At 42.0% G+C, this 25,084-nt stretch overlaps 1 protein-coding gene across 1 annotated transcript; it reads right to left on the reverse strand.

Annotated features, from left to right (window-relative positions):
• Positions 1 to 896: 896 nt before the first annotated feature.
• RPS4X (ribosomal protein S4 X-linked) lies at positions 897 to 6,412 on the reverse strand. The gene is made up of 7 exons (XM_015080553.3): positions 6,333 to 6,412; positions 5,252 to 5,329; positions 4,572 to 4,752; positions 4,090 to 4,187; positions 2,540 to 2,711; positions 1,628 to 1,785; positions 897 to 1,064 (listed from the first exon to the last, which is right to left on the reverse strand). The coding sequence occupies exons 1-7, from the start codon at positions 6,333 to 6,335 to the stop codon at positions 963 to 965; spliced, it is 792 nt and encodes a 263-aa protein (XP_014936039.1). The 5' UTR covers positions 6,336 to 6,412; the 3' UTR covers positions 897 to 962.
• Positions 6,413 to 25,084: the final 18,672 nt, after the last annotated feature.

The following is a 25,084-nucleotide window of genomic DNA, read 5'->3' on the forward strand; positions in this document are numbered from 1 at the left end:
CACAGTGGGATTTGGTAAGCTTGAATGTGACATGAGGTTAAAAGTGATAGATTCAGCAGTTGTCTGTAGGGTAGTTGGTGGTTCTTAACACAAGGCAATTTTGCTCCGTAAGAGGGACTGTCTATATCTGGAGTCATTTTGTAATCACAACCGGGTAGAAGGGGGAAGCAGGCTCCAACATGCTGTGGTTAGACACCAGGGATGCTGTTCAACATCCCACAATACACAGGACAGCCACCTACAAGTTACCTGGTTTAGTAGTATTACAATTGAGAAGCCCAGCAATAGGAGGTAGAGATTTTTTAATTTTTTAAAAAAATATTTATTTTTGAGAGAGACAGAGTGTGAGCAGGGGAGGAGCAGAGAGGGAGACACAGAATCCAAAGCAGGCTCCAGGCTGTCAGCAGAGCCCACAGATGTGGGGCTCGAACTCAAAGAGCATGAGATCATGACCTGAGCTGAAGTCAGCCGCTTAACCGCTACTCATCTACCTCATGTTTTCTTCTGTAACTTATTTTTTATAATTTACATCCAAGTTAGCATATGGTGCAACGATTTCAGGAGCAGATTCTTTAAGCCCCTTACCCATTTAGCCCAACCCCCCTTTTTAAGGGGAGAGTCCATAGGACAGATGAGTTCCTGGCCAACACTCGGTGTGTGGGGGTCGTCCCCCCTGGCTCTCTCCACTCCTGGGCTAGCTACTGTTCCTTCTTTGTCAAGTCTGGTATGTTCTCCCTCCCACCACCCTAGCCCAGCCTAAGGAAAGACACATGAAGATCTACATCACAGAATGCCTAAGGCTGACTGAGTCAATCTGCTTTTTATAAGTATAATAGGGAAGCTGCAAATTAAAACGAAACTCCACAACCAAACCACAACATACACCAAAGAGACAATTTATCATGTTGTATCAATCTTTAATTATGTGTAAAGACTTCCAATCACATCACCTAGGGACCATTTTACCCACTGCTCTGTTTAGCTGCCAGTCTCTTGTCTCTCTCTTCAGCAATGGTGAGGCGGATGCCCTTTCCACGGGGAAGAGAAATCCATGGTTTATTGCCCTGGAGGGGAAAACAAGGAGAATCAGAAACCACCGCACACTAACTCCATCAGCAGCTTGGCATCCACTACCTTTGTCATCTCATTTAAAGAAAACAGAAACCTGAGAGCATTTAACAACAGTCAGACACTTTTTAGATGCTGGTTTATCAGAAACACCCAGTGCTTGGGCTGCAGAGGCCACTTTATTTAACTCACTGCTCATACATGTAGATGTAAACTATAATATGCTTTGTAATTAAGGACTTAGAAGTACTGAAGTAGTGACCAAGGCCGACTGCTTGTTTCCCCCCAAAAAACTCCACAGGCACAAAGTGAAGAACGTAAGTATAAGGCATATTCATTCCCTTACTGGCCAGTTTTCAACCAAGGTGATCAGGTCCCCTGATGATTTTGTGACACTGAAAAAGCATAGGCTTGTCCCAGCCCTGCTTGGTGCAATCCCCATCCCAGAAGAGGATTTACACCAGGATCAGTAGAGCCAGCCAGGAGCCAGGCGCTACAGTCCCAGCAGTACCTGCATTTACTAGTTTTCCTGGACTAGGGAAGGGAGACCCAAACTTACCTTGCCAATAACAAAAATGTTGGAAAGCCGGGTGGCAAAGCTGTTGCCATTGGCATCTTTCACATGAACCACATCAAAAGAACCAGGGTGTCTCTCTCTGTTGGTGATCACACCAATTCTTCCCAGATTAGCACCTCCGGTCACCATACACAGATTACCTAGGTGGAAGAAACAATCTGCTTAGAGCCAGGCACCATGCAAACTCATAACCTAATGTGATGGATGACAAGAGATAGGCCTAAACAAAATCAGTCCTTTTTCCCATTTGAATTTACTTCTATTCTATGGATAGGTTACCCAAGCAGGGACTATCAGGGCTCTCCCAAGATTTGCCCCACCAAAACCACCTCGCCAGGTCCTCACCATGTCTTGCTACTGTTCCTCCAAAGCCCAATGCTCTGCGAGTTACAGACAGACTTTGAGGATGATGACAGCATTACTAAGGGCTGTATCATAATTAGGCTGGCTGCTATTCAGTCATCTTCCTGCCTAGCCCTCAAGCCATTTCCATAGATAGGGGAGCTTTTTTGAGACCTTTACAGATCTGAGAATGTGCCTTACAAAAGACTCCCTCTCAGCCATCCAGAATATTCTGAGCATTTGGGCCTCTGGAAGTAAACATACTATATACCTGGGTGTTGGAGAAGTTCTCCAGTTAAGGTTTTTTACACATCCCCCGCACATTTCTTAAAACTTTTGAGTTGCCCCCTTCCCAATCCCTTACTACATCAAAAGACCTTTCTCCTTGGTTGCTTATCAGAATCACCTAAGAGGGTTCAAAACAAAACCCTGTACCCAGGCCCGGTGCAAGTCATAATGCTTTATTAAGCTTCCATTATAGGGAGAGAAAACCAAAGAACAGTGCTTATACCTGGGCTTAAAGAGAATGCCCAGATAACAGAAGCTGCTTACCAGTATCAAACTTGATGAAATCAGTAATCTTTCCAGTCTCCAAATCAATCTGAATGGTGTCATTCACCTTGATGAGGGGATCAGGATAGCGAATGGTGCGAGCATCATGGGTCACCAGATGAGGGATTCCTTTTGTTCCCACAAAGATCTTTCTCACTTTGCACAACTTATACTGGAAACACACAGGAGTTAGCCACATTTAGTTTAGTTCACATGCGCCAAGCTCTAGAACCTATGAAACAGTAAACTCATAGTTGCTAACCCAACCCAGAACATGAAACAGTAACCTCTATTTTGCCCAGAAGGTATGAAATAGTATGAAACAGTAACCTTGTTCTGCGAATGTATTAAACAGTAACATGAAACAGTAACTTCTAACTTCCTAGTTCACATGCGCCACATGAAACAGTAACTTCAAACGGCAATTGACAGCTGAAGGCAACAGACTTACATAGGAATGGCCATTTGCCAAACTGCAGAATGGTGATCTTGACTTCGTACCCACCATAAATTTTCCTTACTGTCCCTCTCTAGGGCAGTTTTCCTGTTATGTTTTCCTTGTACCACTCCAGGTTACAGTCCAAGGCACTGAAGGCCCCACAACAAGGGTGACTCCCTACTGAGTGGACTGATCACCCTCCTTTCCCCAGGCTGCTTAAGCCTCACAGGTCCCCTGAATTCTTGCAACTCACCCTCATCAGCTCCCTAACAAGTGCCTCTTAATGCCTCCTTCCAAAACACAATTGTTTTGTCTCACAAACTGCAATTGTATTACCAGTTCACCTAATCAACAAATATTTCACATGAAGGGTTTCAACGTTGAATTTTCACTCCAGGGCCTCCTCAAAGTAAATCAAATCACCTTGATGCCACTGGACATGCCCTCCAGCCTGCTGATAACAAGGCAGCTAAGCAAATTAGGGGCTGAATCACCCAATTGAATTAACCTTCATTTATAGCCAATAATTTAAGGAGCCTTAAAACTTTGCATAAAACCACTACAACAAACTGGATTAAATAATCAATGTCTGTAATCTTTTTTTGGATCTCAAACAAATGCCCCAAGGATTATCAGTCTCCTCCATTAACACCTTTCCTCTCTGCAGGGTAAAGCTAGACCCACCAAATGGAGACATGACACAGGGCCAATCAGGTTGGACTAGTATTGGTTTTCTGGTCTCTTATACTTAAAGGACCCATACTTCAAGCACTAATAAATGTTCCTAGAAATCCCTTTCCTTGCCTCTAAAGCCAAAGTTAAACTGAATTTATTTCTGCCACAAAAAAGACAATCTGTTAAAAATGTTAACTTCAAACGGGGATCAGTAGGTACCCAGCAATGAACTGTGATACAGCTATTAGTAAGACTTTTACTAACATGACATAAAATTGCACATACAATAGAACCCCACTAACCTGTTAACTGGCTATGTTCAGGTATATGACCGCAAGCAATCTTAATCCACCTACCTCACTGCAATGGACCAGACCATATACTTAATTCAGGCTCTAACTTCGCACTGAAGACCCAGCCTGCTTAGAACACTCACCTTGGCCTCCTCAGGTGTGATCCGATGAACAGCAAAGCGACCCTTGGTGTCATAGATCAGGCGGAAATTCTCCCCAGTCTTGTCAATGCTGATGACATCTGATATTGGAACGGTTTAAGGTTACTATACAGCCCTACTACCCCATGCTGAGTAACAACCACAACACTCTAAGAAAAAACTCCCCATATGCTTCCCATTTCAAATACTAACAAGAACTCCTAAGGTTAATGATGATGGCTAGCTAATCTTTTAAAACCCTGTCTTTAGGACATATAAAATTTAAGGTTAACTAAAATTTGGTTTTGAGAAAGGATTCCTGATTCTTTGCAGCCCCACACTATGTTAGTAAAAACTGAAGGGGAAGGGCATGCTTTATTTCTGTGACTGATAAAAGCCCACCAATATTAAATACAACTGCCACTTTGGAGAGGAAGATCAAGCAAAAGGAGCCACCACCAAGTGCCCACCACTTAATCACTTACCCATAAAACCAGCAGGGTAGGTTATATCGGTTCGGACCTTGCCATCAATCTTAATAAAACGCTGCATACAGATCTTCTTTACTTCATCTCCTGTTAGGGCATACTTAAGTCTGTTCCTTAGGAAAATGATGAGAGGGAGACACTCTCTCAACTTATGGGGACCAGTAGATGGACGAGGGGCCTGTAAAATGATCAAAAAAAAATGATCTTCAACTATTGTTGGGATTCACTCAAACTCACTGCCTATGTCCTGAGACCATCAACTAGACACCAGAGTATCCATCACTGCCCCCCCCCCCCGCCCAGTGTGGGCAAACGAGAGGTGTCCCAAACTTGTAAAACTATTCCAGAACTGAAACCTTTATTGCATGTTTCCTCTTTACAGGACCAGGCCCATTAAGAACATTTGAATTAGGAGTCCATGTGAGTGTACTATGTCATTACGTGGAACAGAGATGGCAGAGTTATTAAGGAGTCAGGCAGGGTGCAATCAAGGTAGCACAAGGTCTTCAAAAACGGAGAGACAAGAATACTCTTCCCGTAGTCCTGTCCCCAAATAATTCCTGGATATAGTAATCAGGAATGCCTGGTACATAAAGGAGTATAAAATAGGTCCTCTGGACATGTCAACTATATCTCCATAACACTGGACAAAAGAAAGTCTCCCTTAAGATACTTACAAACACACCGGTCAGCTTATCCAGCATCCAATGCTTTGGAGCTGCTACCCGCTTCAGATGTTTCTTGGGACCACGAGCCTGAAGGAGAATTTCAGGGTTTTAGATTTCAATGCTGTTAAAATGGTTACAGGTTTTTTCAAGAACAGCTATAACTTCTTGGAAGAATGGAGTCTGTTTCCCCCTTCAGAAAAATGTGGACAGTGTTAAGTGTAGGGCTGTGCCAGAAGGCAGAGAAGTAAATGCATAGTTATCTAGCAAATACTATAGGCTCCATAAACTGCACCCACCCCTCTCACTGTATAGAGAACACTAATTACTATCTTTGAGAACTGTTCTATGTATTTTCATGTTACTGCTTACAAGTGTCTGCTGCTTGAGGCTGTTTCTTCTAAGAAACCTTTCTGGCGAAATGGTCAGGGGTTGGACCTTGTGGCACAGAGCCAGCCAGCAACAGAAATGGACAAGAACCCAATCTGTGCTTCTACTTGCTAATCAAATAGAAAAGTTTTTCCATCATAACCGCCTGGTGTGTGTCTGATGCGAGATTAACCTGCCCTCTGCAGAACCACGTGCCAACAGCTGCTCCCTCGTACTCTTAAGGCCAAAAGCAGAGAGCCGCTTTCACTTTAGAATGAGGAAGCTTCTCAACGCTGTGTACAGATGCTTACCCGGCCACACTACGCCAAGTCAAGCCATGCCAAAAAAAAACAAGGACGAAGAAATCGCTTCTCCTCCTGGAGCCCACCCGCCCTGTCCCGGGCCCATCATCTCTGCCCGTCTTGTCCACCCGCGGCTCCGGCCTGAGAAAGCCGTTCTTCCCGAGGCCGTAGGATCCGTGATCGGGCGTTGGCCGTGCCAGAGACCGAGGCCTTCCCGCCAGTGGCACCGACTCCCCCCCGCCCCACTTCCTCCGGGGCCGACGTTCGCCCTCGCCCTCGAGCTCGCCTGGGCCAACCCGCTGGCTGCAGCCCCTTCCCCTCCATCCGGCCACCCTCTGCGAGAACCCTGGAGCCCCACGTAGCCCAGGCCCCGGGAGGATGGAAGCTGATGGGCCCAAGAGCTCGCGAGGAAGCCACCTTACCATGGCTGCGCTAGGCACGAAAAGAGGACCGCCTCTTTCCGGTACGCGAGAAAAGAGGGTCGGAGGCTGCGCGCGCCGGAGCCTCAAAACGCTCCGCCCAGTTCGGTCCTTTCCGGGCGCCCGGGGAGTCTATCTTGCCACCTGCTGGTGGGAGGTCATAGGGCCGAAGCTCGAAGCTGGGGCAGTTTTCTCTTTTTCTGCCGCGGTCCCAACCAGTATTTGCTGAGCGCCTCTTCTGTCGCCTGATTCCATGTTAGCTGCTGGAAACACAAGATGCGCTCGACGTGTTCCCTTGACTTCGAGGACGGCTACTTGAAGTCCCACATACACACAATTGTATAATCAGTAGAATATATTTTGATAGAGATTTAATATTCTTTTTAAAAATGTTTATTTATTTTTGAGAGAGAGAGAGGGAGAGGGACGAGGGAGGGGGGGAACAGAGGATCCAAAGCCGGCTCTGAGCTGACAGCAGGGAGCCCCATGCAAGGCTGTTACTAAGTTAACTTTGTAACAACCAGGGCTGTTGTTACAAAGTTAACTTTGTAGCAGCCCCATCCCATACTAAGTTAACTTAGTAACCGTGAGATCATGACCTGAGCAGAAGTTCAACTCTCAACCGACTGAGCCACCCAGGCGTCCCTAATATTAATTCTTAAGCATATTTTATCTGTCCTCTTTCCCGAGTACCTTTGAGCCAGCCAAACTGCCCATACTGTAAGTTGGGAAGAACCAACATTTTTGTTTCCTCTTGCTTCTCACAGATGGCCAAAGGGGTGGAGTGAAGGGGACAAGAGGGTAGGATCCTTGCTTGAACCTTGGCGCCTTGCTCCTAACTTCCTGTACCACACGTTTGGCACTTACAAAGTCTCAAGGGAAGAGAGGAGACATCGGAGACCATCTGGTTATCTAACTAAAACTTAGATTTTATCGTACTACTTTCCTACTTTGAAACTGCCCTTGGCCCTCCTGCCTGGTCTCTCAAGTCCCTCTGCCTGTTACCTGCCACCTACTGCGCCTGGACACCAATTGCTCCCTTCCCCCATCCTAAACCTCAAAGCTTAAGCCACTCCAAACAACATACTCCTCTCAGAAAGCTCCCTCTTTCAAGCCTCTTGCCTGTGGACCTGATGATTCCTCAGCTTGGACCTGCCATGGAACAGCCCAATTCCCTTTCTAGGCATCTAATCCCACTCCTCAACCTTGGGGATATATACAGCTCAAGTCTCTCTGGCTGCATGAGCCTGCGAGCCCCCTCAAGCAGGGTCAATCCCACATTCTTCCACCCCAGAGCCCTTTGTTCAAACTCAAAGGCAGCACTTAACACATTGGGTTGTAATGACTGGTGTCCTTGTCTGTCCTCCATTAGACTGAGCATCTCCATAATCTCCATAACAAAGATGGCCCTAATCCATCTGGGCAAGCCCTTTGCCACTTGAGGGAGAGCTTGGCGCTGTGTCTAGCACTTGGTAAATACTTGTTGAATGAATAAATTGAGTCAACATACCACCCATTGTACTGAGTCTTTTTTTTTTTTAGTTTATTTATTTTGAGAGAGAGAGAAAGAGAGAGAGAGAATGCTTGAGCATGGAGGGGCAGAGAGGGAGAGAGAGAATCCCAAGCTGGCTCTGCACAGTCAGTGCGGAGTCCAATTTGGGGCTCGAACTCATGAACTGTGAGATCATGTCCTAAGCTGTAATCAAGAGTCACACGCTTAACTGACTGAGCCACCCAGGCACCCCTTGCCAAGTCTTACTATACTATCCCTGAGAGTCTCCAGCCTGTGCCTGGACTCCTCCTGCCATGGTGTCAAGATCATTGCTCAGGAGGTCCCATTTTACATGTCTCTGCTCTACCCTCCACTCTACCCCTCAGCAGTCTGCAGAGGTGCAAGAGGGAAAAAAAAAATGTTGCCTCTTCTCAACCAGACAGTGTGAACTAGGAAGGCAGGGACTCTTCTTTGTCTAAAACTAGGCCCATAGTAAAGTATGCTATGAAGGATTATTGGAAAGAAGGGGCAGTTGATTAGAGGTAGGGATTAGAGAGAGGGAAGGTGATGAGACAGTAAATGGAGGGTTTTCTGTCCGAGGATACTGGGGGGATAGGGTGCAGCCAACAGAAATGATGGGAGTTGATTTGGGAGTGAGGAATAACCATAGGAATTGCAGCCAGAGAGGATAGGAGAGACGGGGGGGGGGGGGGGGGGGGGGGTGGGGGGGGGTGGGGGGGAAGGGGGGAAGGGGAGGCCTAGATCTGCAGATTTTACTGAATCAAGATCACACAGCCAGTTAGGGGTGGGGGGTGGGGGTGGGGAGCTGGTCTCTTGCATCCCAGGTCAGCAGGTTTGTTTGCTTTTGTACCACAGCTTGTCAAAGGACTTGAGGGAATCAAAGTGCCTTTTTCAGTATACGGGTTATTTTTTCCCTCTGTCAATTTGTATTTATGCACAAAGACACTCTAACAACAATGAAGGGAATTTGGAAAGAGCTTAAGAAAATCACAAATAGCACCTCCCCAAACCCCCTAAACACATCATCTGTATTCATTTGCTCCTTTTCCTGTTCTCATTCTGATCTGTTTGTGTGCATGCATACTTTTACATAATTTTAGTCCTAGCATACAGACCACTTTGCATTCTGCTTTTATTATATAATAAATACCTTCTGAGTTGCTACATAATCTTCATAATTATTATTTTAACAGCTGCATCATATTCCAATAAATGGATGTTCCATAATTAATAAAAGTTCTCTATGGCTGAACATTAAGTTTCTTGCACTTTTTCTTTATTGTGAATACCACTGTATAGTGAACTGTTTCCTTCATAAGCTTTTTCCTTCAGTCGAATGATATCCTCAGAATAAATCCATTTCTTCACCCAACATTTACTGAGTGCCTACTCTGTGTCAAGCTCAGTATTACCAACCTGGGATGCAGGGATGATTAAGATCTAGTTCCAGCTCTCAAGGAATTCACACTACAATGAGAGAGGCAAACTGGGAGGAGGGGACAGAAAACCTGGAGAAGCTCATCAGAGAAAAGATCGTAGTGAGACAGTCTGGAACACAGAGGGCTGCTAAATCTTGGACTTTACCCTGTAGGTGTACAATGGGGGACCGTTGAAAGATTTGAAGGACAGAGTCAACTTTGTATTTCAGAAAGATAACTCTGACTGCTCCCTACAGAATGGCTTGAAGGAAGTGTGAGTGGCTTGGAAGAGATGGGTTAGGGCTATTTCAATGATATAAGCAAGAAACCGAAGAGTGAGACCCATGTCTGTGACTGGGGGGAGGGGCGGAGGAAAAGGGGATAGATTCAAAAGACATTGCATGCAAATGGGAGTATTGGCAGAATCTGATGAAAAAGATGAATGTGCAGGAGTGAGGGACAAAGAGGTAATTAGGATGACTCCCAGGTTTCTGGCTTGGTGACTCAGTGGTACATTTGCTGGGAAAAAGGAAGAGGCATTTTTGGTGTGAGATGCACGGTGAGGAGGGGGTCATCAGACTGGAGATGTCTTATAGACACAGGTCTGAGCTCAGGTGTATGACCTGGCCTGGAGACTCACATTTGGAAGAATCTGTGCATCTGTCCGTGGGAATGGTTTGGCAGTAAGTGTTGGGGGGGGGCAACTATGCTAAGAGTCTGAACACTGCAGTAGTGTATGTGTATTGCCAAAAACATTTCTCAGAAGATCCTTGCAATTATACTCGTGCCAGCCTGGTAATTACTTATTTTTAACATTTACTGATGTGATTGTTTTAATTTGCACTTAAAAAAATCACTTGTGAGGTTGAACGTTTTGCCATATGCTTACTTATTCCATTTCCTCTTATGTGAAGTATCTGCCCATTTATCTTTGGGGGACATGTTTTTCTGATGGGTTTGCATGAGTGTTTTATAAAAGACAGAAGTTTATCTTTTGTCATATTTGAGGCAGATATTTTTACCAGATGGTTATTTTCTTTTTGGTTATATTGTTCTATGTACAAATTTTCATAATTTTATGTAACTAAATCTATTGAACTTTTCTTTTGCAATTTCTTGTCAGTTCAAAGCTTAGAAGGTTAACAGTTCAAAGATCTGCTAAATACTCAATTCTATTTAATAGCATATATTTAATTATTGACTTGGGGTTTACAAAGATAAATAGAATAAATAAAAAATTCTATTTTTCCCCAAATGGCTAGCCAATTTTCTCGCTACAATATATTGAATGATCTTTCTCTTTTCTATTGTGTTGTAAGAACAGTGTTAGCATTAAATGAAGTCATATATAGTATGTGGTTCTATAAGTATGAGCATGGGAGATGGAGTCTATGGTGAGCACAGAGACAGGCATTCCCAGTATCCTGTCCCAGACTGCCAGAGTGAAGGGACGCATATGAGTGGTTCATGGTCATAAGTCATTCTGAGTAGAGCAGTCCAAACCCCTCACTCCCTGTCTTAAAGAGTAGCTCTCATGCTTCATATCCCCTGATCAACTAATTGCAGCAATCAACCAACAGCACAGCCTACGCCATTTCTCACATTGATGGGACATAGTAAGGCAGAGTGAAAAGGGCACAATTTGAATCTGTCTCTGTGTGCCCTAGAGCAAGTGGCTTCACTTCTCTGAATCACAGGTTCCTTATCAGAAAACAGGGATAACAATCTTTACTCTTCAGTTTGTTGTAAGGGTCAGAGATGGTGTATCAAGTGCATAGAACACAGTAGTGACTCAATCAGTGAATTAGTACTTCAATTCTCTCCTGACCACTTCTGGCTACTCCCTTCTTAAATTTATTTTTTAAGCATCTTTGTTGAGGAATAATTGACGTATGATGAAGGACACATCTCTAAAGTATACAGTTTGACAAATTTTGACCAATGTATATACCCAATGAAACCATCACCACAACTAAGATAAAGGAACATGTTCATCACCCCCTCATGTCCCTTTGTAATACCTCACTCCAACCCCTCCCCCTGCATTTCCAGGCAGTTACTGATCTGCTTTCAGTCACTATTGATTAATTTGCATTTTATAGAATTTTCAAGAAGCAGAAATCTTAAAGTATGTACTCTTTTTGTCTAGCATCTTTCATTCAGCATAATTATTTTGAGATTCATCCATGTTGTTACATGTATTAATAGTTTATTCTTTTTATTGTTTAGTAGTACTTTGTTGTGTGATATACCACAATAAGCTCATCCATTCACCTATGGATAGACCTTTGGGTTGTTTCCAGTTTGGGGTGATTACAAATAAAGCTGCTGTAAGCATTTCTGTACAAGTCTTTATGGACAAATATTTTCATTTCTCTTGGCAAATACCTGTGAGTGGAATGGCTAAGTCATATGATAGATGTATATTTAACTTAATATTTTAATGTTTATTTTGAGAGAGATAGCACAAGTGGGGGAGGGGCAGAGAGCAGGGGATAGAGGATCCAAAGCAGGTTCCACACTGACAGCAGCAAGCCCCATGTGGGGCTTGAACTCATGAACCATGAGATCATGACCTGAACCAAAGTCAGACGCTCAACTGACTGAGTCACCCAGGAGCCCCGATGTATATTTAACTGAAAAAAAATTGTCAGGTGTGCATGGGTGGCTCAGTGGATTGAGTATCTGGCTCTTGGTTTAGGCTTGGTTCATGATCTCACAGTTTGTGGGTTTGAGACCCATATTGGGCTCTGTGCCGACAGTGGGGGCCTGCTTGGAATTCTCTCTCTCCCTCTCTCTGTCCCTCCCCCCATCTCCCTCAAAATAAATAAACTTAAAAAATTTGCCAGATGGTTGTATTATTTTACATTCCCATTAGCAGTGTTTGAGAGTTCTAGTTGCTCCACATATTAAGGTCATTCTTTTTTTTTTTTTAATTTAATTTCCCTATTGTGGAAAATATATACAACATAAAATTTACCATTTTGGTCACTTTTTAAAAGTTTACTTATTTTGAGAGAGAGAGAGTGCACGTGCATGAGTGGGGGAGGGTCAAAGGCAGAGGGAGAGAGAAAGAGAGAGAGAGAGAGAGAGAGGGAATCACAAATCCCGATTGGGGTTAAATCTCACAAAATGTGAGATCATGACCTGAGCAGAAATCTAGAGGCAGACTCTTAACTGACTGAACCACGCAGGTGTCCCCATTTTGGCCATTTTTAAGTGTACAATGAAGTGGCATTAAGTACATTCACAGTGTTGTGCAACCATCACCACTAATCATTTTCAGAATTTTTTCATCTTTCTGAGAGAAACTCCATACGTTAAACAATTGTTCTTCTTTCCCTTCTGCCCCCAGTGCCTGGTAACCTCTATCCAACTTTCTGTCTCTGTGAGTTTGCCTACTCTAGGTATCTTATGTAAGTGGCATCATAGGACATTTGTCCTTTTCTATCTGGCTTATTTTACTTAGCATAGTATTTTCAAGTTTCATCCATGTTGTAGTATGTCTCATATTTTCATTCTTTTTGAACTCTGAATAATATTCCATTGCATGCATATACCACAGTTAATCTATTCATCTGTTGATGGACACTAGTGTTTTTTCCATCTTTTGGCTATTGTGAATACTGCTGCACTGAACATTGGTGTGCAAGTATCTGCTGAAATCCTTTCTTTCATTTCTTTTGGGTCTATACCTAGAAGTGGAATTGCTGGGCCATATGGTAATTCTCCGCTTAACTTTTGGGGAATTGCCAAATTGTTTTCCACAGTGGCTGCACCATTTTACACTCCCAGCATCAATGTGCAAGGGTTTCCAAATCTCCCTATGTCCTCACCAACACCTATTATTTTCCATTAAAAAAAATCCAGCCATCCTAATGGATGAGAAGTGGTATCTCATGGGGGTTTTGATTTGCATTTCCTTAATGATTAGTGGTGTTGAGCATCTTTTCATGTGCTTATTGCCCATTTGTATACATTCTTTGGAGAAATATCCATGCAAGTGCTTTGCCTATTTTTGAATTGGGTTGTTTGCTTTGTTGTTGTTGAGTTGTAAAAGTTCTTTATGTATTCTGAATACTTATAGGCCTATGATTTGCAAATATATTCCCCCATTCTGTGGGTTGTATTTTTATTGTCCTGAGTCCTTTGATACACAAATATTTTTAATTTTGATGAAGTACAATTTATCTGTTTTTTCTTTTGTTGCCTGTCAAGGTCAGTCTTATTAATTTTTCCATCCTAACATATGTATACTGGTATATCATTGTGGCTTTATTTTGCATTTCTCTGATAGCTAATGATGCTCAATATCTTGCCATCCATTTATCTTTTTTGCTGAAATATCTGGTCAAATGTCTTGCCTATTTTTCACACGAGTTGTTTATTTTCTTATTGTATTTAAGTGTTCTTTATATATTCTGCATGAAAAATTCTTTATCAGATATGTGATTTGCAAATATTTTCTTCAAGTCTGTGGTTGATCTGTCTTTTCATTTTTTAAACAGTGTCTTTAAAAAAACACAAGAACTTAATTACAATGAAGTCCAGTTTAACAATGTTTTTTTCTTTTCTTTTTTCTCAGTTTATTTATTTTGAGAGAGAGAGAGAGAGAGAGAGAATCCCAAAGAGGGGCTTGATCCCACCAACTGTGAAATCCTGACCTGAGCTGAAACTAAGAGTCAGATGCTGACCAACTGAGCCACCCAGGCACCCTATCAATTGTTTTTTCTTGCACAGATTGTGCTTTTGGTATTGTATCTAAGAAATCTTTGTCTAACCAAAAATCAGATTTTCTCCTATGATTTCTTCTAGAAATTTAATATTTTTAGGTTTTACATTTCAGTTTATGATCCATTTTGTTAATTGCTTATGGATATCCAACTGTTTCAGAACTTGTTGAAAAGATAATTCCCTTTGGTCACTTCTGGCTACTTCCTCACCAAGCTTAAAAAAAAAAAATTCTTGGGACACCAGGGTGGCTTGTTGGCTCAGGTCAAAAATCACTATTGTGAGATAGAGCCCTGTGTAGGGCTCAGTGCAGAGCGTGGAGCCTGCTTGGAATTCTTTCTCTACCTCTCTGTCCCTCCCCCACTCACATGTGCGTGCTCTGTCTCAATAAATAAATAAATAAATAAATAAATAAATAAATAAATACACTTAAAAAAACACATTCTTTCTAATCACTTAAGTCACAGATAAATACATTCGCCTTGTAAAATATAAAATCATTTTGACCACTTTTAATCCAATCATGCTTTCCCTAACACTCCCCACCGATAACTCAACAACATCTATTTGAAGTGTATCTTTCTAGATCTTTTTCTACATACACTCACACACACACACACACACACACACACACACACACAATATTGTATGTTTTGTTTTGTTTAGATAGGCTCATCCTATATGTATCATTCTGAATCTAGGTTTTTCTTGCATAACCAGCCCTCTCACAGATCTTTTCATGCTAGCACATAGAGATCTACTTCATTTTCTTTAGCTGCTTCATAGTATCCCTTAGTGCCACTATAACTTACTTTGTTTCACCTTTGTTTTATTGATGGCTATTTAGGTGGTTTCTATCATTTTTCTACTTCTCTAAACAATGCTGTAGATGAAAATCCCTAAATATGCTTTTGCAGCACATGTGTTTCCCTAGGTAGATACTGAGAAGTGGAATTTATTCAACAAATATCTATATAACACTTATTTATGTGCTAAGCACTCTTATTATGTGCTAAATGCTTTGCATATGTAGACTCAATCCTCACAACAGCCCCATGTTTTCATCCTTGTTCTACAAGTGAGGAAACCAAGGCACAGAGAGGTCGAACAACTTCTCAAAGGTCACACATCTAGTCAGTAGCAGGAAGGGTCAGGATTTGAATTCAGATCATTTGGATCCAGAGTTCAGTTTGCAGGGTCACAGGACATGGGTATCTTTAATTTCACTTTTATTTTAATGTTTATTTATTTTGGGGGGGAGAGAGAGGAGGGACTGAATCTCCAAGCAGGCTCCTAATTGTCAGCGCAGAGCCCATCTCGGTGCTCAAACTCAATGAACTATGGGATCATGACCTGAGGAAATCAAGAGTCAGGCACTTAACCGACTGAGCCACCCAGGCACTGCTCAGTGGTTTCCAGTTTGGAACTTTTAGGAATAAAGCTGTTAGGAACATTTGTGTACAGGTTTTTATGTGAACATAAGTTTTCATTTCTCTGAGGCAAATGCCCAAGACTGCACTTGCTGGGTTGTATGGTAAGTGCATGTTTACTTTGATTTAAACTGCCCTGGGGCGCCTGGGTGGCGCAGTCGGTTAAGCGTCCGACTTCCGCTCAGGTCACGATCTCGCGGTCTGTGAGTTCGAGCCCCGCGTCGGGCTCTGGGCTGATGGCTCAGAGCCTGGAGCCTGCTTCAGATTCTGTGTCTCCCTCTCTCTCTGCTCCTCCCCCATTCACGCTCTGTATCTCTCTGTCTCAAAAATAAATAAACACTAAAAATTAAAAAAAAAATAAACTGCCCTATTCCATGCCACAGTGCTTGTATCATTTTACATTCTCACCATTAGTATGTGAGTGATCTAGTTTCTCTGCATCCTTGTCAGCATCTGGTGTTGTCACTGTTTTTTATTTTAGCCATTCTGATATGAGTGTGTATCTCATAGTATTTTGAATTTACCTTTCCCTAATAGCTAAGTGATGTTGAACATTGTTTCATAATGCTTATTAGCCACCTGAATATCCTTTTCAGTGAAATGTGTGTGCATGTCTTTTGTCTATTTTCTAATTGGATTATTTGTAATTTTACTGTTGAGTTTGGAGTATTCTTTACATATGCTAGTTTTGAGAGCACTTAATGTATTCTAGATACTATTCCTTTACCAAATTTGTGGTTTGGAAGTATTTTCTTCCAGTCTGTAGCTTGCGTTTTCATACTCTTTTACATAGGCTTTCATAGAGCAAAAGTTTTGTAATTTCACAAAGTTGAATGTATCAATTTTTCCTTTTATAGATAATGCCTTTTGGTGTCAAGTCTAAGAATTCTTCACCCAGCCCCAGGTTTTGAGGATTTTCTTCCATATGTTTTTCTAAAAGTTTTGTAGTTTGTTTTGTTATTAAATCAGTTTTGATTTTGAGTTACTTTTTGTATATGATGTGAGGTTTAGGTTTTTTTGTTTTTTTTTTTTTTGCTTATGGATGTCCATTTGCTCCAGCAGCATTCTTTGAGAAGGCTGTCTCTCCTCCTTTAAACTACTTTTGAAATTTTGTCAAAAACAATTTGGTCGGGGGCGCCTGGGTGACTCACCTGGTTGAGCATCTGACTTCGGCTCAGGTCATGATCTTGAAGTTCCTGAGTTTGAGCCCCACATCGGGCCTGGTGCTGTCAGCACAGAGCCCACTTTGGATCCTCTGTCCCCCTTCTATGTGCCCCTCCTCTGCTTCTGCTCTCTCAAAAATAAACATTTAAATAATAATAATAATAATAATAATAATAATTTGGTCAGATTTGTATGAGTCCATTTCTGGCTTCTCTATTCTGTTCCACTGACCTCTTTCCACCAGTATTATCTTCACTGCTGTAGCTACAGAGTAAGCTTTAACATTGATTGGAGTGATTCTTCCCACTTTATTCTTCTTTAACAAAATTGTTTTAGCCAGTCTAGTTCCTTTGCCCTTCCATATAGACTTTGGTATGTCTATAACAAACTTGCTGAGATTTTGATAGAAATTGCAGTAAATTTGTAGATTCAATTAGGTGTTCTATGATTTCTTTCATCAGTATTTTGTAATTTTTAGATGAAGATCCTGACCAGGGTTTATACTAATTATATATATAAATATATATATGTAAATATATACTTAGTGAGGCATCTGGCTGGCTCAGTCAGTAGAGCATGCAACTCTTGACCTCGGGGTTGTGAGTTTGAGCCCCAAGTTGGGTATAGAAATTATTTAATAATAAAGTCTTTGGGGCATTCACTTTCGAACGCCCCCTCTCTGTGAAGAGATCTTTCATACCATTCTTCCTTTCTGATCTTATACTCTAATAAACTTTTTCCTGCTACTCAAAAAAGTAAAATCTTAAAAAAATAAAATATATATTTAGTGATGATAAATGGCATCACATCTTAAATTTTGGTTTCCATATGTTCGTTACTAGTATACCAAAATGTGATGGCTTTTTGTGTGTTGGTCTTATTTCCTTTGGACTTCTTGAACTCATTTATTGGTCCCAGGAGTGGTTTATAGATTTCTTGGGATTTGCTATGTGGATGATCATACCATCTGCAAAGAGGAAAAGTATTCTTTCTTTCTTCCTGATCTGTATTTTTTTTTTTCTGCCTTACTGTAGGCAGCAGGACTTCCAGTGCCACATTAAATAAGAATGATGAATGTATTTCCTTGTCTTACTGCCAGTCCTAGAGAGAAAGCATTTAGTTTTTCTCCAGTAAGCATGCTGGTAGCTGTAGGGTTTTTTGGAGATACTCTTTATGAAATTGAGGAAATTCCTCTTTACTCCTATGTACCAAGAGTTTGTTGTTGTTGTTGTTCTAATGATTTGGTATTGTCTCTTGTCAAGTGCTTTTTCTGCATTAACTGATATGATCATATATTTTTTTCTTCTTTAGTCTGTGGATATGGTAAATTGTGTTGATTGAGGTTAAATTTCTGTTTAGAATTTTTGCATGTAAGCCCAGGAGAGATATTGGTCTGTAATTTTCCTCTTTTGTGTGTTGTCTTTGTCTGGTTTTGATATCAGAGCAATACTTGAGAGGTGGTTCTTCCTGTTATTTTTGGGAAGACGTTGTATAAAATTGGTGTTAATTCTTCTTTGAACATTTCATATAATTCTCCAGTGAAAAAAATCTGGGCCTAAAGATTCCTGGGAGTTCTTTAATTACACAAATTCAATCTCTTTAATGGTTGTAGGACTATTCTGATTGCCTATTTCATCTTGGTAGAGTTTTGTAGGCTTGTGGATTTTGAGGAGTTGGTCCATTTCTTGTACACTGAATTTATGAGCATGTAGTTATTTGCAGTATTCTCTTATCCCTTTAATAGCTGCAGAATCAGTAGTGCCATTCCCTGTTTCATTCCTGATTTCGGTAATTTGTGTTTTCTCTTTTTATTTGTGTCAGTCTTGCTAGAGTTTTGCCAATTTTATTGACTTTTTTTCTGAAGAACCAGCTTTTATTTCATTGATTTTTTTCCCCCATTGTTTTTCTGTTTTCAATTCCACTGATTGCTCCTTCCATCTTTATTTCCTTCTGTCTTCTTGGTTTGGGTTTATTTTGCTCTTCTTTTTCTTGCTTCTTGAGGTAGGTATGTAGACTACTGGTTTGAGATTTTTCCTCTCTTTCTAATGTAAGTATTTGGTGCTATACATTTCCTTGTCTGCTTTTGCTGCATCCTGCACATTTCAATATACCATATTCTCATTTTCACTCAGTTCAATATATATATATATATATATATATATATATATATACACACACACACACACACGCACACACACATATATATATTTAAATTTCCTTTTTGATTTGTTTTTAATTTTTTTAATGTTTTCTGAACCAGGGATTATTTAGAAGTATGCTTTGTAGTTCCCAAGTGTTTGGAGATTCTACTCTTATCTTTATTTTGTCGACTTCTGGTTTGATTCCATTATTGCCAAGAACATAATCTGTAATGACTTCAGTTCTTTTACATTTGTTTTTAATTAATTCATTCATTTTTTGTTTTTTTTTTTAAGTAGGTTTCACACCCAGCATGGAGCCCAATGTGGGGTTCAAACTCGTGACCCTGAGATCAAGACCTGACCTGAGATCAAGACTTGGATGCTTCACCGACTGAGCCAACCCTGCACCCCAGTTCTTTTACATTTCTTAATGTTTGTTTTATAACCTAGAATACGGCCTGCCTTGGCCAATGTTCCAGAAGTTATTTATATACATATCCAGAATATGTATTCTTCTGTCATTGGATGAAGTGTTTTATAAATGTCAATTAGATCCTCTCAGTTAATGTTGCTGTTGAGAGCCTCTATAACTTTGCTGAATTTGTCTCGTTGTTCTGTCAATTGCTGAGAGAAGATGTTGAACTCTGCAACTTTAATTGCAGATCTATTTTTCCTGCAGCACTCTGTTTGCTTCCTGTATTTTGAAGCTTTGTTGTTGGTGCATTCACATTTAGGATTGCTATGTTTCTTGGTGAATTGATCCTTTTACCATTATGTGATGTCCCTACTTGTCCTTAGTAATTTTCTTTGCTCTGAAGTCTCCTTTGTCTGATACGAATATAATCACTTCTGATTTTTGAAAAATTAATGTTTACATGATGCATCTTTTTTTCATTCTTTTACTTTCTTTTTTAATTTTTTAATTTTTTTAGAAAAAGAGAGAGTGCACAAGTAGGGGAGAGGGGCAGAGGGGGAGAGAGAGAGAGACAGAGACAGAGAGACAGAGAGAATCTTAAGCAGGTTCCACACTCAGCACAGAGTATAATGTGGTGCTCGATCCCATGACCTTGGGATCATGACCTGAGCCAAAATCAAGAGATGGATGCTCAGCTGACCGAGTCCCCCAGGCACCCATGTTAGGAGATTCTTTTTTTTTTTTTAATGTTTATTTATTTATTTTTGAGAGAGAGAGAGAGAGACAGAGAGAGACAGAGAGAGACAGAAAGAGACAGAGAGCATGAGCTCAAGTGAATGAGCAGGGTAGGGGCAGAGAGAGAGGGAGACAGAGAATCCCAAGCAGGCTCTGCACTGTCAGCACAGAGCCCGATGCAGGGCTCGAACTCACAAACCATGAGATCATGACCTGATCTCACAAACCATAAGATCATGACCTGAGCTGAAATCAAGAGTTGGTCACTTAACCGACTGAGCTACCCAGGCGCCCCAGAAGACTCTTAATCCCGTTTCCATCTTCTACTTTAGCAGGCAGTACCTTGTTTAGGTTTAGTACTTTTGTTTGGGTATACCTCTGTGGGTTGTGGTTCCAGTGACAGTTTAGTTTTCCAACCCCTATTTTGGTCTGCTTCATTTTTCTGTTGTCCCTGGGGCTTCTGCTTAATCCCCGCGGGGGCTGTCTGCAGGGACAGAAGGTGCTTCCCTGAGTTGCTAGCTTTTTGCTGGGTGATCTTCTGGGGGAGGGGAAGGTTGTTGAAGCCCCTGGGCCTGGGTTTCCTTATGCCCCTTGGGTGGAGGGTAGGGAGATACAGGGCTTTGTTCCTGCTACTGCTGCAGGCAAACAAGCTGCCTGTGGGTGTGCCAGTTCTGGAATGGGGATTGAGATCGCCCAGGGCTTTGTGGCTGTAAGCAGACTGGACCACCTTCTGGGACTTTGGCTGTGGAGCCAGGCTTAGGTCCTCCCAGTAGGTCTCCAGTCCATGTGTGTGAATGTGTGTGTGTGTGTGTGTGTGTGTGTGTGTGTGTGACCATTGGTTTGGTGGTTTTGGGCTGCAGGCTTCTTTGGCATCCAGTCTAGGGATGTACAGAAGATAAAAGGAAAACTGAAAAGGCATGATAACTAGACTTATCATGGTGACCATTTTGTAATGTATATAAGATGTCAAATTACTATGTTATACACCTGAAACTAATATTATTTTGTATGTCAACCATACTTCAATAAAAAATACATTCTCGGGGCACATGTCTGGCTTAGTCAGAGGAGCATGAGACTCTTGATGTTGAGGTCATGAGTTTGAGCCCCATATTGGGTGTACAAATTACTTACATAAATAAACAAAATAATATATATATGTGTATATATATATATATATATATATATATATATATATTCTTTCATACCAGCAAAAAAAAGAGGAGGAGGAGGAGCAGGAGGTAGAGAAGGAGAAGGAGAAAGAAAACTGAAGAAAGTCACCACATTATTGTTCCTCAAGTCCTGAAGTTCCTAGCTAGTCCACCTTCTTTCCTGTTTTCAGAAGACTTTCATCATTGTCTGTTGAATCATTTCTAGGGTAGTTGTAATGGAAGGAGAGGAACAGGGGAAAGTGAGTCAATATCATCCCATTCTGGAACCAGAAGTCCCCTAGTGTAGTTTTGAAATACATTTCTTTTAGTATGAGTGATTCTGAGTATCTTCTGATAAGTTTTTCTTTAAAAAATATTTTTAAAAATCTTTATTTATTTTTGAGAGAAAGGGAGAAAGCGTGAACAAGGGAGGGGCAGACAGAGGGAGACACAGAACCCGAAGCAGGCTGTAGGCTCTGAGCTGTCAACATAGAGCCTGACGTGGGGCTAGAACTCATGAAAGATCATGACCTGAGCTGAAGTCGGATGTTTAACCAACTGAGCCATCCAGGCACCCCATATCTTCTAAGTTTTAAAGCCATTTTAATTTTTTTTATGTATTTCATTTTGATATTATTTGTTGATACTATTTCCTCCATTCCTATAGTTGCTGTGTTTGAGGTATTGATTTGTAAGAGTTGTTTTCAATATTCACTAGGAGTTGCAGATATGTTCCCCAGCTTATTGTTTATCCTCTGATTTTTTCTTGTTTTTAAGTTTATTTTTATTTATTTTGAAGAGAGCGAGCATGAGTGGGGGAGGGGCAGAGAGACAGAGGGAGAGAGAGAATCCCAAGCAGGCTCTGAGCTCATAGCTGGATTTCCAGAACCGTGAGATCATGACCTGAGCCAAAATCAAGAGTTGGACTCTTAACCGGCTGAGCCACCCAGATGCCCTATGATTTTGCTTTTTTAATGATATTTTTTTGCCATACAGTTTTAAAAAAATGTAGATGAGGTGCGCTTGGGTGGAGCCTGCTTCAAATTCTGTGTCTCCTTCTCTCTCTGCCCCTCCCCCACTTGCACTCTGTCTCTCTCTCTCTCAAAAATAATAAACATTTTTAAAAAACGTTTAAAAATGTAGTTGAATGAATGTATCAGTCTCTTCCATAGTTTCTGGGTTTTGTGTCATTCTTGGGAAGGTCTCCTGATGTCAATATTTTCTTTTGAAATCCTCTCATTTTCTTCTAGTACTTTTATAGTTTCATTTTTAAAATTTTTAAATCTTTGCTCTATTTGGAATTCACTTTGGTGTAAAGTGTGAGGTAGTGTATCTAGTTGTCCCAAGGCATTTATTGAATAGTCCACCACTTCCTGTCTACTTTGAAATGCTGTCTTCAAAAAAATTGTGGTAAAAAGCATACGGCATAAAATTCATCATATTAACCTTTTTAAACTTTATTTTTTAATGTTTATTTATTTATTTTTGAGAGAGAGAGAGAGAGAGAGAGAACACATGTGGAGGAGGGGCAGAGAAAGAGAGAGAGAGAACACATGTGGAGGAGGGGCAGAGAAAGAGAGGGGGACACAAAATCCGAAGCAGGCTCCAGGCTCTGACCTGAAAGCAAGCAGCGAGCGTGATGTGGGACTTGAACTCACGAACTATGAGACCATGACCTGAGCTAAGTTGGATGCTCAACTGACTGAGTCACCCAGGTGACCCCATATTAACCCTTTTTAAATGTATAGTTCAGTACTGTTAAGTTATTCACATTGTTGTGCAATAGATTTCTAGAACTTTCTTACCGTGCAAAAATGAAACTCATTGAACAACAACTCCCCATTGAAATGCTACCTTTTTATCATAGACTAATTTCCTGTCTTTGTCACTTCTTGCCTCAACCACTGTAACAGCCTTCTAGCATCACCATAATCCCAATCTGTCAAGCACACTACAGCCTGATTCATTTTCCTCATGCCAGCTCTGACCACAACACTCCTTTATTCAAAACCTCCACAAGCCCTTCCCGATACTGCAATTGAAATTAAGCCCCCATTACACTCTTTTATAGTGCCGGTACCTTTTCTTCCTGTAATGTCTCATGGTTTGTAATTTTCATTATCTGTGTGATTATTTGACTGTTGTCTATCTCCTTGCTAAACTTCAAGCTTCATGAGAGCAAGGGCAATGTGCTGGCCATGTATTCCCAGGGCTCAGGGTGCTCCTGGTCCCCAATAGGGAGTCAGTCCCAGTTTGTGGAATGATAGCTTTCCCCTTGCCTCTGGAATAAGGTAGAAACAATTGCAAGATCTGATACTAACTTACCTTCTCTCATCCCTCTGACCTTCAAGGAAGTCAAATTGGACTTCTTGCTCTTCCTGAAAGAGCCTTAGGCTTTTTAATGCTTGGTTCTGGTTTACACCAAGTTTTGATTTTATCTTTTTATTTGTGCTCCAATTGCTCCCTGTGCCTGAAGGCCATGCCCCTGCCCCCTCCCCCACCCCCCCACCACGTCCCCTGCCAGCATTACTACCTTATGGAAATCCAATTCATCCTTCAAGACTATGGCTGTCTCCACCACTAGACTGTGAGTTCCTTGACAGCAGAGACAAAGTTCCCCTAATTTGTCCTTAGGGAGCAACACAGCTGCTGGTCCCAGGAGGTGTTCATGGCCACACATCTCTTTCCGCTCCTTGTGACTGGACAGTGCTCCTTATTTGTGGGCATCTGGGAACCTTGCTTCCTGGCCTCCCAGGGCAAGACTTAGAGCTGGCTTCAGGAATCTTCTGGTAACCTAATAAATGTATCTTGTTGTGTTGTGAAAGGCCTGAATATGAGATGGTGGAGCAGGGGGAGAGGCTTCCCTGCCTTTCAGTACTGTGCCCTTGACATTCCCTCACTCGTCCCCCTTCTCCAGCAATAAACAATTACTGCCCCTCCCCCTACCGCATCCTTCCCCTCCTCACCTGAGGAGGGCCCTGGCCCTCCCTAAAGGATGCTCCCTGCCTCTTCCTCCCTGCAAGCCCTTTGGAGAGGAGGCTGTTTAGTTGGCCACACTTCTGGCCTCCTGCCACTGGGAAACAGGATTGTCATGTTCAAGTTCCTATTGTGCCTCCTCCACCATGCCTGCTCTAGGGACTCCCTGGCAATTCCCTGCCACTGTGTGCTTCCCAACTGCACCCCTGTTACCTCCAGGATCCAAGGCAGCCCCTTCCTCTCACAGAGGCACTGGCCCTCTGGCTTGGGCTTCTCCCCACCCCAAGGGCTGCTGGCATCCTGGAAGCTCAAGAGCTCACAGAGGTCAGGGGTAGCAAGCTGGGGACCATGTGCTGGATCCAGATGGCTAACCTATTTTGTTTGGTCAGAATCATGTTTTCAAAGGCCCCGGCTGGGGAAGGACCTCAAATCCTCCAGACTTTTAGGGGCTAGATTCCCTCCACATCCTGCTGTTCTGCTTTAGAGCTCATTCCTGAGCCCACCCCTGCCCTAGAGCTGTCCAGATTCTGAAATACACCTGCTGACCACAACTTCCCTCCTTCCCCTTCGCTTCCTGCTTCCTCCAATCTTGTTCTGTTCTTCTCTGCACACGGACCTCCAGCCCTCAATCCCACCCTGCTCTCCCAGGCTTCTGTTCTCTCTTTGTTTTCCTTCCCCTGCCTCACCAGTTCCCCCAGAACCCCATGTCTTTCTATTGGAAGCCTTGGATGAATCTAGCCATCCATCTTCAGTGGGATCATCCTAAAAAGCAAAGTTGGGGGGCGCCTGGGTGGCTCAGTCGGTTAAGTGTCCGACTTCGGCTCACGTCATGATCTCGTGGTTCACGAGTTCAAGCCCCGCGTCGGGCTCTGTGCTGACAGCTCGGAGCCTGGAGCCTGCAGCCTACTTCCGATTCTGTGTCTCCCTCTCTCTCTGACTCTCCCCCCATTCATGCTGTCTCTCTCTGTCTCAAAAATAAATAAACGTTAAAAAAATTTTAAAAAAAGCAAAGTTGGCTAATTCTTTGCTTTCCTACAAACTTTGAGATTCTTCAGCCACAGGGCTAGTGGTACTAAGAATA

Source organism: Acinonyx jubatus, chromosome X (assembly GCF_027475565.1).
Source record: "Acinonyx jubatus isolate Ajub_Pintada_27869175 chromosome X, VMU_Ajub_asm_v1.0, whole genome shotgun sequence".
In the NCBI taxonomy this organism is placed as follows: Eukaryota; Metazoa; Chordata; class Mammalia; order Carnivora; family Felidae; genus Acinonyx; species Acinonyx jubatus.